The sequence below is a fragment of the Branchiostoma belcheri genome, unplaced genomic scaffold, assembly GCF_001625305.1.
Source record: "Branchiostoma belcheri isolate BF01 breed outbred unplaced genomic scaffold, Haploidv18h27 scaffold7, whole genome shotgun sequence".
Lineage (NCBI taxonomy): Eukaryota > Metazoa > Chordata > Leptocardii > Amphioxiformes > Branchiostomatidae > Branchiostoma > Branchiostoma belcheri.
Genome location: NW_017804353.1, coordinates 393,088 through 407,119, shown reverse-complemented (window position 1 = coordinate 407,119; position 14,032 = coordinate 393,088). Strand labels below are relative to the sequence as shown.

At 40.1% G+C, this 14,032-nt stretch overlaps 1 protein-coding gene across 3 annotated transcripts in view; it reads right to left on the bottom strand.

Moving 5' to 3' along the window:
• LOC109484703 (heparan sulfate 2-O-sulfotransferase 1-like) overlaps positions 1 to 14,032 on the bottom strand; it is a 96,265-nt gene that overhangs the window by 4,762 nt on the left and 77,471 nt on the right. For all 3 annotated transcript variants that reach the window (XM_019788054.1, XM_019788056.1, XM_019788057.1), the window contains exons 5-6: positions 10,293 to 10,390; positions 8,166 to 8,323 (exon numbers count right to left, since the gene is read on the bottom strand). In XM_019788054.1, coding sequence (XP_019643613.1) covers positions 8,166 to 8,323; positions 10,293 to 10,390 — 256 coding nt within the window. The remainder of the gene's footprint in view (positions 1 to 8,165; positions 8,324 to 10,292; positions 10,391 to 14,032) is intronic.

Genomic DNA, 14,032 nt, shown 5'->3' with positions numbered 1-14,032 from the left:
ACATTTTTTGCCTTACAAACGTGCCCCCGGCCACAAACTGATTACCTGCTCAAATCATACCGACTCGCGACGGATCGGTCCTAAATACTCCCGGTGAAAAATCGGGCGTCAAATCGGACTCCACAGCAAACCGTTGGACGGGCCGATTTTCGGGCCATATACCGTCCCGAATACATATCTCAGCAAGGCAAATGGTCAGTCTGGGTTTTATTACAGAGTGGCCAAGATTGGGCCATGCATCATCGGGCCCACTTTATAGGTCCTAAAAGTGCAAACTAGGCAATGAAAGAAATTGCCGTCAGTGTGAAGTGGTGGGTGGTATGGACTGTGGGGTGGGAGGGGGGCGGTTTACGGTCACGGAAGGTGCGTTCAAGGTGACATTGTGCTAGAGGACAAACGGGGACTTGTGATTTTCTTGAATGTAGTTGGAAAATGCATAACGATGCAGAACATAATAATATGCATTAACTTGCCCTTGGGAAAGGCACTTCACACGACTTTCCTCACTTCACTCAGGTGGAAGTGAGTACCTAGCTTCGGTTAGGGACGTTCCTCGGATAAAATATTAAATGGAGGCTGTGAGAGGTAAAACATACGAGAGCACTTTTTAAACGGCTTCAACTTATGACAACATCTTGATCACAGCCATCCAGGTAAAGTGAGGAAATTCGTATAAAGTACCTTTCCCAAGGGCACAAGATCAGTGGCATGGCAGGGTTTGAACCCAAGACCTCTTGGTTCCAATATTTATACACGATATAAAATTATTGTTACAAGAGTTCTTCTTAGCTCGTTTTCAACTTATGACAAAATCTTGATCGCCTGCCGTCCCAGATTAAACGCTGACGTGGCAGCTTTCATCAGACATGAATGTCCGGTGATACGGCCCGTATCCCATAACAACGTATATTTCTGTACGTTGACACAAGACATCGTTAAGTCCTAAGTGCCTGTGAGTTCTACCCATAGCCCCCCTCCCTGCATTTTTTGGAACAACAAGAGCTTTAGGACTAATTTGCATCAACCTTGTCTTGACTTGTCTAACTTTTGTTTCCTTTTGGACATTTGTCTTCACTGATTGCATATCAATCAACAGTTCGTGCTTATAAACCTGCTTTTCTGACAACTCTCCAGTGTCACTGACAAAAGGTAGTGGATGCTACCTAAAATGTCTGACTGTTTCCAAAATCATATCCAGTTGCTTGAGTAACTGTTTTTTGGTCTTCTTGGGTACGTTTCCAACTTATGATAGCATCTTGATCGCCTTCTGTCCCAGATTAAACGCTGACGTGGCAGTTTTCATCGGACTGGAATGTCCGGTGATACGGCCCGTATCCCATAACAACGTATATTTCTGTACGTTGACACAAGAAATCAATCCTTGTGCTCCATCATAGGAGTCATACCGCGGCATTGGCAGTTCTTTAATAACCCAATTTTCCCCTCCAGGAGTTTTAAGTGATTTTTTTTTGCCGACTCGTGGTAATCTGACTCTCCGGGAGTGACGGCCGTTTGGAGGGACACAGGTCACCAAGTCATCTCTGAAATACCATGTCGTGGTGACTACCGGTATACATGTAGTCAGGGCTGGAAATACTGGTTGCACAGAAGTATGCAGTTTTGTGATACTAGTAATTGCTGTGGTTGCACTTGTGCACCAGTCCTAGGTATTTGCGAAGGCTGAAAAAGACTATAAAGTTTATTTTCATAGGTGGTAAAAGTCAATGCAGCAAATAAAAATCCCCAATGTATACACCTAGTATATGGATGAGTGCAGGCCTAGGTTTGGTGCGGGTAGACAATGGATATACCTGTACATCTCCAATTTTACCTGCACTAACCTGCATATACCCAGTACATATATAGACCAGTACAGTGCAGGTTAGGTGCAGGTAGACATCAGAAATACCTGCACAGCTCCAATTTTACCTGCACTAACCTGCATATACCCAGTACATGGACCACTGCAGGTTAGGTGCAGGTAGACATCAGAAATACCTGCACAGCTCCAATTTTACCTGCACTAACCTGCATATACCCAGTACATGGACCAGTACAGGTTAGGTGCAGGTAGACATTAGAAATACCTGCACAGCCAGAATTTTACAAGCACTAACCTGCATACAATGTATGCACACAGTATTTCGAGCCCTGATATAGCATATTTTGTCTTCTCAAGAATGTTGTGAAGAAAAGTACATTTCATGTAAAATAGGTGTCTAGATGTGCAAGTGAAAGAATTCAAAGTTTATAAGAAACGGTTAGAGCCACAGTCTACAGACCTTAGTCTATCCATCAGAAATACCTGCATACTTTTAATCTATGATTCCTGTATCTAATGATACTGCATGTGAAAGAAGTTTCATGTAAGGAATGGTTAGATGTTAGAGCCACAGTCTACAGACCTTAGTCTATCCATCAGAAATACCTGCATGCTTTTAATCTGCGATTCCTGTATAATTTACAGTATCTAATGACCATCAAGTGCCGCGGACGCCGACTTGATTATCTATAGCTTCACCCCAGCGAATCTCGCCTGTGCGGGCTCCCTACATGACTGCCGTCTCATCCGCTTTAATTGCGTTAAGACCGTTTGATTTATGTGCAGCAGACTGGATGTTTCTGGTCGGGCAAACAGATCATCTTTCATGATCAGTGCGCCGGTTCGCTCTCGCTCTCCTGTAGCCCAAATGAAGGGAACCGCGTCGATTCGATAACATGCCCGCAGAAAGGTAATAATTTGTTGGTTTGCCACTTCATTTTTTTCTGATTTGCGAAAAAAAAAAGATTCTGGATCTGAATCAACTCAAAAATGTTCATATTTTACCCCAACAGTTGAGAAAAGTCCTTTTCTTCCTAGCAGTCACAGTTTTTCCATCTATTAATGCATTTGTTTGATTCAAAGTTCAAAATTCATTGTTTGAATATTAACCCAGCCTTTTGTGTTGACTTCATGGCTCCTATTGTAGCATTTGGGGCTATAATAGGATGCCTAAGACCTGTTTTTATTTTTTTTGCCCAGTCGCTTCATATTTTTTCTGAAAAAATCTGAGAACCAACAAATTAAATTGGTGTGGCATGACAGTCTGGTACAATATCCCTCCGCGCGCGCGCACACACAGAGTTTCCACTAGCTGCTTTATACAAAACTAATTTACTCTGTTCTAACTGATGAAGTGAATGTTTGAAGGTTTGAGGGGACAAACTGCAGACATTAGGCCTCGGATCATTTGGCCTCCTGAACGCCGTCTTGATTGTGATGGCGAACTTTGTCTCTTCCTTGCTGTGCTTAATAAATGGTGGGGCTAGTTCTAGTACTAATTGTAAAGATAAGCGTCTAGCTAGTTGCCTACATATTGGGGTTGAGAAACCATGCAAATGTAGACAGTGATAAATAGAGATGAATACATAGATGTGATTGAATGAATGAATGAATGAAAGTGATCTCCAAATGAATGGAAGAAATCTCCAACCGGTAGAGCTCAACTAACTTTGTCCCATGCTTCCTATGCTTTATAGTAAGCGGGGCTGTTTCTAGATTTGGTTGTGAAGATAAGTGTCTAGCTAGTGACCCACATGTTATCAATGTACAAGGGACTCATTGAAGTTTTCTCCTGATAGTAACCCATAGACGGTGTCTATATATCAACATGCTCATGAATACTATCTTCTAGGGAAACATTCAGATGATACAGGATTTGATTTATTGAAATTGTAACAATACAATAGACATGTGAGATACAAGCAGCTGTTGCTGGTGTTGTGTCCCATACATATATAGAAACAGACACAGGACAGGACAATACTCATTTTCACTTGAGTTAAGTGAGGAAAGTCGTGTTAAGTGCCTTTCCCAAGGGCACATGATTGGTGGCATGTCAGGACTCGAACCCGGGATTTCTTGGTTCTCGGTTGAACACTGTCGTTATGCCACACGACTTCCATAGGGCAATACTGACTGGGGAAGGGGGAAGGTATGATAGACTGAGTATAACAGTCACACTCCCAGGATAAAGAAGGCTATGTGGATAAAAAATTATTCCAGTAATGAACCGTGATAAGATGGCTACAAGATTGGTCACATTTGGGATTGCATTCTCCCCACTGAAGTGCCATTTAGGCCTAACAAAATAAATGTTGTGTTTCCTATTACAGTCCAGAAAAAATTAGGGTCGGTAGGTAGGGATTCTTTACTTTTTTTTTTTTTTTTTTTTAATCAAAGCCGGGACAATGAACGTATGATCTGTTTGTACTACACAGACAGGGATCTCCCCAGAAATTCAGAGCAGGGTGGAGGAGGGTGCGAATGCGGCGGGGGGGAGGTCTGGAGGGGGGGGGAAGCTATTGCATTTTGTCTTTTCCAAACACAAATGGAGGTCATTTCCTGCAACTTCAGTTCTACATTTTCTGTACAACTGCAGATGTATAAGGCAGTAGAAAGGTTCAAGATCTGTACTTAATTATCCTCATGTTCAAAAAAAATTCTACCCTTAGGCCACACCAATTTAATTTGTTGGTTCTCGGATTTTTTCATGAAAAAAATGAAGCGACAGGGCGAAAAAAAAAAAAAAAAGAAGCTGTGAAGTCTGATGGTAAAGCCAGGGCTGGAAATAGGGGCCCGGGGGCTCTCGTGTTGAAAGGTACAAGGTACAGTATACAGAAAAGCAAAAAAATATATATATATTTAATTACTGCTATGTATGTTGCTCTTTTCATATATAGCCATGATCTTACATATGTATTTCCACCTAACAGTTACATGTATTTGATTTTATTAATTCATGATAAATATGATGATCCTGGATTGTATAAACTAAAAAATGAATAGTCTGAATAGCAGTCTCAATAGCTAAATCAGTTCAGAATGATATATTGGGTTCGCTCTAAACAAGGACGACATAGGATACTACGTACAGGACATCAAACCCACCGGCAGAAAGTTGTTTTGGTTCCAGCTCAAGTTCTGCAAATTTTTCCACCCCTAGAATTTCAACACCAGAAATTCTGACAACATCACAAATTGTGGCTTTCCTACATCTCCGGACACTATTATTTTCTTACTTCTGAAGCCTACATTCAAGCAAGGAGGTTTAATAGCAACTTGGACGAAGCTTGTTGTCAAAACTGACCGCCATGTTGTTCCCCCTCTTCTTATGCAAAATAGAGGCCTTCTATTGGTTCCCATACGTCACATGACCAACTGGTAAGAGAGACACCTATCATCCCTTGATAAAACTGCAGTTTTGGTTTGATCTATTTTTTGGCAACTCCTCTGGGGCGGAGCCTATGGGTAAAATTGATTTTTTTTTTTTTTCATTCTGCGAAATCTGATAGCGGCGATTCCGAGAACCAACAAATTAAATTGGTGTGGCCTTAATTTTGAAAAAATTGGGCATAGGTTCCCCGGATGACCCCTAACCGGGGGCCAACGGTGCTTCCACAAGTTCAACAAGTGAAAAATACATGATACAAAATGTACATGTATTTACTACCTGGAACTTGGAGCAATTTATTCCAAAGATGTTAACTGACATTAATATATTAAAAACTAAACCAAATCCTATTTCTCAAACAAATCACATATTGACACAGCTGAACAAATAAAAATGTGATCATGTTTATAAACTCCACTCAAAAACAATTTTTGAGAGACACTCGGGTCACGGTACTAAGCGTGATAATCTCTAATATCTCATCTGATTCTCCCAATACTACAGTATGTAAAGGGTCTTTACAATGACAGCATCCAACCGCACATACATAGAAACAACAATATTACACAAGAAACCAATTAATTCGGAAAATTTCTCAGTAATGTTTGAAAATTAACCTTACTAAAATATAACTGAATTTTTATTTCAGTTGTAGCCGAAAAATATTTTTCATGCGTTTAAAGTATCGTTTTAGCACTGTAATATGTACTTATTACATGTATCTATACATTTGGATGCTATCTTGACCTTTGACCATTGTTATTGTGAAAACAGGTCGGCCATGTTGTCTTTCTCGCCGTGAATTTTCGAGCCGTTTTTTCGAGCAAATTTCAACCGTTTTAAACATTTTACGGCCTCAAAAACTCATATAACGAGGAAAACAAGTTGTAGTTGTTATTTTCATGCGTAACATTTCTTCTGGGGATGGATTATTTTTCCGTCGAGCTGCCGAAAACTTAGCGCCATGCCGCAACCATGCGATCGGGCGCGGCCGGCCGGCGGGAGTTTTACTTTGTATCGGTGAGCTTTCGCGATGTAAACAAAGACAGTCGGAGTTGTTTACATGAAAATTTTGTTGTGAAACGCCAGCGGGGTGTCAGATTTTCTACCAATGACAACGTTTTCTTTGTGGCGTCATGGCGAGATCGACAATTCATCGTCAATTCACAGGATTGTGCCGACAATGGAATTGAATAGCGGCCCGATCCGTGCAATTAGCGCTCGATCCACGCCGCCCGACCGAAGAAAATTGGAATGACGAGCACATTTTTTTGGGGATAAAATCCCCAATTTTGAAAACCGACCGCTAGCCGCTCGAAATTTTTGGTCGGCCCAAAAAAGGCTAGGGTCGGGGGGTTTTTCATAGGGTCGGTCGGGTAACCGGAAACACAACATTTTTTTTCCTAGGCCTTAGCCTAGTACAACTATTAAACATTATCTATGAATATAGTTTGACAGCTTTGACATGGATAAAATCGTTAGTATCACTATAAACATGCAGAACATCAGAAATTCACAGCTTAATGGCAGTTGATGAAATGCTGAGAGGAAAACTGTTGCACTGCTGTTCTGTCCCTGTCCTTGGTGCTGAACTGCGAATTGTTAACATTGAAGAAACCAAGTTAAGTCAAACCATTGAATCAAGACCACCAAATTAGCATTTAGAATCTCGTCTGTTGTGGTCATTTTTCTGTCAGCATTTTGAGTGATCATGGCAGACAGGTTTGACTATACATGGTACATGATACATGAAAGTTTACAAATTCACTGTCCCCCTTGTGCAACTAAGGCCTGCATTAATAATCATTATCTTTGAATATAATCTGACAGCTTGAAAATGGATAAAATCGTTAGTATCACTATGAACATGCAGAACATCAGAAATTCACAGCTTATTGGCAGTTTCAGACAAGCTTTGAGGAAAACGGTTGCACTGCTGTTGTTGTCCTGTCCTTGGTGCTGAAATTAGAACTGCTGACATTGACAATGACATTGAAGAAATCAAGTTAAGTCAAACCATTGAATCAAGACCACCAAATCAGCATTTAGAACCTTGTCTGTTGTGTTCATTTTTCTGTCAGCATTTTGAGAGATCATGGCAGACAGGCTTAACTACACATGGTACATGGTACACGAAAGTTTACAAATTCACTGTCCCCCTTGTGCAACTAAGGCCTGCATTAATAATCATTATCTATGAATATAATCTGACAGCTTGAAAATGGATAAAATCGTTAGTATCACTATGAACATGCAAAACATCAGAAATTTACAGTTTAATGGCAGTTGACGAAATGTTGAGAGGAAAACTGTTGAACTGCTGTTGTACATGTTTCCCTGTCCTTGGTGCTGAAATTAGAACTGCTGACATTGACAATGACATTGAAGAAATCAAGTTAAGTCAAACCATTGAATCAAGACCACCAAATTAGCATTTAGAACCTTGTCTGTTGTGTTCATTTTTCTGTCAGCATTTTGAGAGATCATGGCAGACAGGCTTAACTACACAATGTACCTTCATCAAAAAGCTACAAATTCACTGTCCTTGGTGCTGAATCAACTACTGCTGACATGGAACAAACCAAGATAAAATTAAACCTGTAGTGACCACCATGAAAACCACCTGGCATTATAATTGTGGCCGCCATTTTCAAATCATTTTCCCAAGCATTTAAAATCTTGTCTGTAGTGGCCACTTGTCTATTGTCAACATTTTCAGTACGTCCCTAAAGTGATTGTAACAGACAGGTTTGACCATACACGTACATTCATCAAAAGTTTACAAATTCTCTGCCCCCCCCCAAAAAAAACACCATCAAATCTTACCACAACTACCAAACTGCTCATATTTTGACCAACAACCATGGAAGGAAGTCCTTGTCTTTCCAACAGTATTTACAATAATGTTACAGACAGTTACAACAGAACCACAAATGATCGATGAACACTCACCTTGTTGGAAGAGACTTGTTGCCCCCCTGAAGAATTTGGGCAGCGCTGCCTCCAGTAACATGACAAAATCTTCCAGCTCCTCTGTCACTCCCACCAGGAAGTAGTTGGCCACCAGGTTTCTCTTCGCCTCTTCTAAAGCCCACCTGTTTCCCGGTTCCCTAAAACATACACGAAGATAGGTTCAGTCAATTTTTTATTTTAGAAAAATAGTTTTACAATGTTGATAGGTGTACCCTAGGTACAAATGTACATGTAAGAGAAAATGTGTGTGTGTGTGTGTGTGTGTGTGTATGTGACTGTGTTACTGTGTGTGTGTATGAGTATGTGTGTGTGTGTGTGAGTGTGTGTGTGTGTGTGACTGTGTGTGAGTGTGACTGTGTGTGAGTGTGACTGTGTGTGCCGTGTGTGTGTGTGTGTGTGTGTGTGTGTGTGTAGTGTGTGTGTGTGTGTGTGTGTGTGTGTGTGTGTGTGTGTGTGTGTGTGTGTGTGTGTGTGGTGTGTGTGTGAGTGTGACTATATGTGTGTGTGTGTGTGTGTGTGTGTGTGTGCGTGCGTGTGTGTGTGTGTCTTTGACGTGTTTTTGACTTGTGCATTTGACATGTGTGTTTGAGATGAGTATATGTGCATGTGCATGCTGCGACTTTTTCATTAGAATCTCCCATCCATAAGATAACATCCTTTTCTCCTAAAATGCACCTGCTCTAAGGTTGAACATCTTACTGAAAACATCACACACAACAGTATTGACTTCTATATCTTCTCACTGTACATATAAATGTTATGAACTTCAATACTAGAAATAATTAGGAAAAAGAATACAATTTCATTTTGTCATCCCGGAATGAGCAGTGAAAAATCACAGAGCCAATAACTGGTATCGTCGACAGCTTGCATATAGAATTTTCCATAAAATCGAACCTCCATCACACTTCCAGCAACAGTTGGTGAGCTTTATCCCGCACAGATAGTTATCTATTCATTACAATCCATCAGGTTCTGGTCCTTGTCTATGATTACATCAATAATTTCTGCAACCTGCCGTTATATTGCATTAGGGACCACATGCCAGCTCCCATATTTCGTTATTATGGGTTTCTCCCTGCCCTATTCTCTTGTAAAAGATAAATTTGATGCAACAGGCTTGATTCTTTTCTTTTAACCTTTAAGTTCTAGAAAAAATTGTTTGTAAGTATACGTATGAATGAAATGTATGTGTAGAAAACAATTTTAATCGAAAAGTTTAATGTCCGATGCACACTTGTTACATTTTACTTACCTTGCGCCCTCCTCTTAATTATAATGAGATAAAGGGCTGGCCTAGGTGTACTTCAACGAGTCATCTTGTATATATTTGTATATTGAAATAAAGATGATTTTAACCCCCAAGCATCTCTCATTCTGTTATGGTTTTCTCTCTTTGAAAGATATTAGCGTAGATTGAAAGGAATGGATAACATAATAGTAATGTATGTTCTTTTATGAGTCCCAAGTTTCAAAGGTGTATGATATATATATAAGTCATTAGAGAAAAAAATTATGATATATGAATGAAGGCAGGAATGAATGCATGAGTGAGTGAGTGAAAGAATCAGTGAATGAGTGAATTAGTGAATGAATGAATGAATGACTCATGGAACTTCTTTCACAGTGGCTAGAGCTACTCTAGATCTTCCATGGTCCATGGTCAGAGAGGACAAATGCTATGTACATGTTATACCTCATCTGTGGATTAGTTTTTCTGTGTGTTTTAGTCTTGTTAACAAAAAATGTTTATTATTATATGCTGTGTAAAATGCAATAAAGATTTTTAAAAACATCTGCTAAAAGACATCTCCTTGGAGATCATATCCCTAATTTCTAAGCAGATACGAGTACCAAAACAAGTTCATACCTCATCACCTCTTGGTCTTACTACACACTGGACTATGCACACTGCTACAGTGAATGAATCAAGGAGTGAGTGAGAGAGTGAGTGAGTGCGTGAGTGAGTGAGTGGGTGAGTGGGTGAGTGAGTGAGTGAGTGAGTGAGTGAGTGAGTGAGTGAGTGGGTGAGTGAGTGGGTGAGTGAGTGAGTGAGTGAGTGAGTGAGTGAGTGAATGAATGTATGAATGAATCATATGTATTTACCAGCACTCCACGGCGTGTCCACAGAAGAAGGGAACCTGCATCCAGAGTTTCTCCGGTGCACAGTCTGGCTCTCCTTGCTCCACACAGTCATCAAACGTCTGCAGGATAAACAGGAAGGGTGAAAACGTGTTAGACACCAGAGTCGATTGGGTGTTGGGTGAAACTCTGTCCGGTCTAGTTCCCCATTTTGCTCCTTTTTGTAATGTAGAATTCGAAAAGATGGTGTGTTTTTTCACAGATGCTGCATGAGCCTATATTGAGATATATAACAGGCTCAGATAAGGCATACTTGTGTCAGACTTTTCTTCTTTTCATTGCCTTATTTGAGTCCTCAGCTTACCAGCTGGACTTTTGTTTGGTAGTTTTGCAAAACCAGTAAACCATCCTAAGGTGTAACACACCTGGTCCAGTTTTTTTATGGGTACAACCAGTGTAAAACTAGACAGTATGTTGTAATCTTTATTCAAGCCCATGCAAAATGTACACTATGTCTTATAATCTTATGTCGATCTGATTTTGTACCAGTTTTCTTAATTTTCCTAATATGTGACAAAACTAAAAACTCTTCCGAATGTTATCAAGATTCTTTCTTTTTATCCTGCTTATCATTCCAAACATCATGCACAAGATGTACCATAGAATCTGATGTGTTCTGGACAACCTTTCTAAAGTAAGCCATGCGGTGGAGAATGTTGCGAGGCCCATTTCTCATCCTGCTTGGCACTAGGTCAGTCGACGACAGGCGATACATCACCCGCTCCTGCTTTCATCAAGTGAGCTGCCGCCAGTTTACGCCAAGGCTCCAGAAATTGGAGGCAAGAGTCTATCTTCTAGCGGAGGATTTAGATAAATTTGACAAAACTGCCAAAATTAGGCCTACATGCATTTTGGGGTAGAATTGAACAATCCATCACATACATTCTGCATGTCTGGAGATATTTTGCGGCAGAAGATTTTCCTGTAATACGTAACCCTTCTGTGCAGTGTGATAGTACTGCAGGGCTGGAAATACTGGGTGCATGTGCACCTTAGTGCACCCAAAATTGGAGCTGTGCACCCATTTTTTTTCTGTGGGTACACTGGAGCACCCAAATATTTTTGTAGATTTTTTTAAAATATCAAAATGTATATAGTATACAGGACATTCTTGGCATCTAAGTGCCAGAAAAATAATCAAATCTTTCTTGTAGTACTTGTTTAAGATTTTGAAGTTATTCTCCCATTCTGGATTCAAGCTCAAAAGAGGAGCAGTAAGATCTCTAATTATGTTTTGTTTTATATGGTGCACCCCAAAATATTTTGGTGCACCTAATTTTTTAGTTTAGGTGCACCAGTGCACCTTTTCCCAAAAATGAATTTCGAGGCCTGTACTGAGATTGTAAGTACCATCCCCATTTGTATTAAAACCATGATGCATTGATAGATTAAAATTTACAAATCGGCCAGAATTACACCTACATACTCACCCCCTCACTCCCACCTACATGCACTTTGGTCATAATTGCACAATCCATCATATATTTGGCATGGTTTATGTAAAGATATTTTCAAAAAAAAAAGGTCCCGTTCCACTCTATTGCAGAGCATAGGGGTGGTGCCCATCTCCATTTCTGTAGCCCTTGGGCGACACACAGTTGTGCAATCACTACAGCAGGGGGCTAGTCCGCTGGTAGTGCTGTGTGTTTGACCTTCCCACACTCTTTCTCATATGTGCTGAGTGCTAAGCAGAGAAAGAAGTGTGTAACATTTTTAAAGTCTTTGGTATGACCTGGCCGGGGTTGGAACTCACGACCTCCCGGTTACAAAGCGAGCACTCTACCAATTGCGCTATTGCACAACTATTTTCAGGGAAAAATTTTCCTTGAATACCCTTAAGCTTCTGGCTGGGATGGAATTCACATACAAAGAATCTACTGTCCAAAAAGGAGTGTATGTCCTGTGGGTCGTGTGGCATAAGAAGAGAGCACTTGGCTCAGAGCCTGGTCCCAATTGGCAAAAATGTCAGAATTTTACCTCCCAACGTAGGTCAAGGTTAGTCATACAGGTAATAAGATATGCCCCCCAAAAAAAAGATTTTGGAAATGGTCAGACGTTTAAGGTAGCACCCATCATCGTTGTCTTGACTAGTGTCTAATTTTTGTTTCCTTCTGGACTTTCCATAAAATTGTCTACACTCATTTGCGTATCAATCAATAATCCGTACTTATAAACCTGCTTTTCTGACAACTCTCCAGTGTCACTGATGAAAGATAGTGGATGCTACCTGAAACGTCTGACCATTTCCAAAATCATATCCAGTTGCTTGTCAGTAACTGCTTTTTTTCTGGTTTACCTCCCAACGTCACTCTATGTTTTCTTCCTTGCTTTATTTTCATCTTTGTGGTAGATAATTGTACAATTTTACATGTAGCAAGGGCACTATATAATGTTCTTGTATGTAGTAACAAATAGATACATGTACATACTTGAGTGCATACATTTGAGTAAAAGTACTTGTACATAGATATTCAGAACCATTTTGGACTTGTTTAGGCTTTAATGTAACAGTTGTAATATCATTGCCCCGCAGGCCACTCATACATTTCTTTGATACTGTGATATGACTTTAAACACAAAAGTTCTGCTTCCCATCTTATCAAAACTCAGACTATGTACTACGTACTTTGATGTACATACCTTCTGCCTCCCATCTTGTTAAAACTCTCAGAGATAAAACTTTAAAAAGCCTTGATTCTTGGACAAGGTTAATTCTTTGATGAACATTTTATACCGGGGTATCGTGATCTGACTTTAAAATGCAAAAGTTCTGCCTCCCGTCTTATTAAAACTCAGAAACAAAACTTATAAAAACATCCTTGGACTGTTGAACTTGAAGGTTAATTCTTCGGTGTACATACCGTGATCTGACTTCAAATGCAAAAGTTCTGCCTGCCATCTTATTAAAACTCGAAGATAAAACTTTAGATTTATATAAAAGCCTCCTTGCACAAGGTTAATTCATCGGGTGATGCTTGTTAGTGGCTTCACGATGCAGAGCGAATTATCCAATCCAGGCACACGTGTTGCCGCATGCTATCGTTTCATCTGCTATCGTGGAGTGGCAGAAGTGGCTGTCATAATGGATTTTTGACTGCACCTTTTAAATCGGGGGCCGGGTTTTCCCATTTTCCCGAAAGGTTGGGGGCACGTTCAGAAGCGTTGCCACCCCGTCACTTGCCATCAGCCTGGCTGTCAGTAACGCCGAGGGACCTGTGCCGCTTGTATAATGGATTTTGTCTCTGCTACGATTGCAGATAATGCCTCGGGGCAGCGCGTGAAATGGCTCGCTTTCAAGCTTGTCATATCATGTTTTTCATCAGACATAAGTATAATTTACTATAAATAAGGCTTATGCGGCCGTAACCGGGTGATATGAGTGATAAATATTTATAGAAAATAGTATAAAGTTTTCAATTTTTATTTGTGATGTATGTCCATAGAGCATGTGAAATGGCTGGATTTCAAGCTTGTCATATCATGTTTTTCATCAGCCATAAGTATAATTTACTATAAATAAGGCTTATGCGACTAACCGGGTGCTGTTAGCGATAAATATTTATAGAAAACAAAGTATAAACTTTTTGATTTATATTTGTAATGTATGTCAATAAAGCATGAAACGGCTGGCTTTCAAACGTGTCATATTGTTTTTCATCAGCCATAAGTATAAATAAGGCTTATAGGACTGTAACCGGGTACTC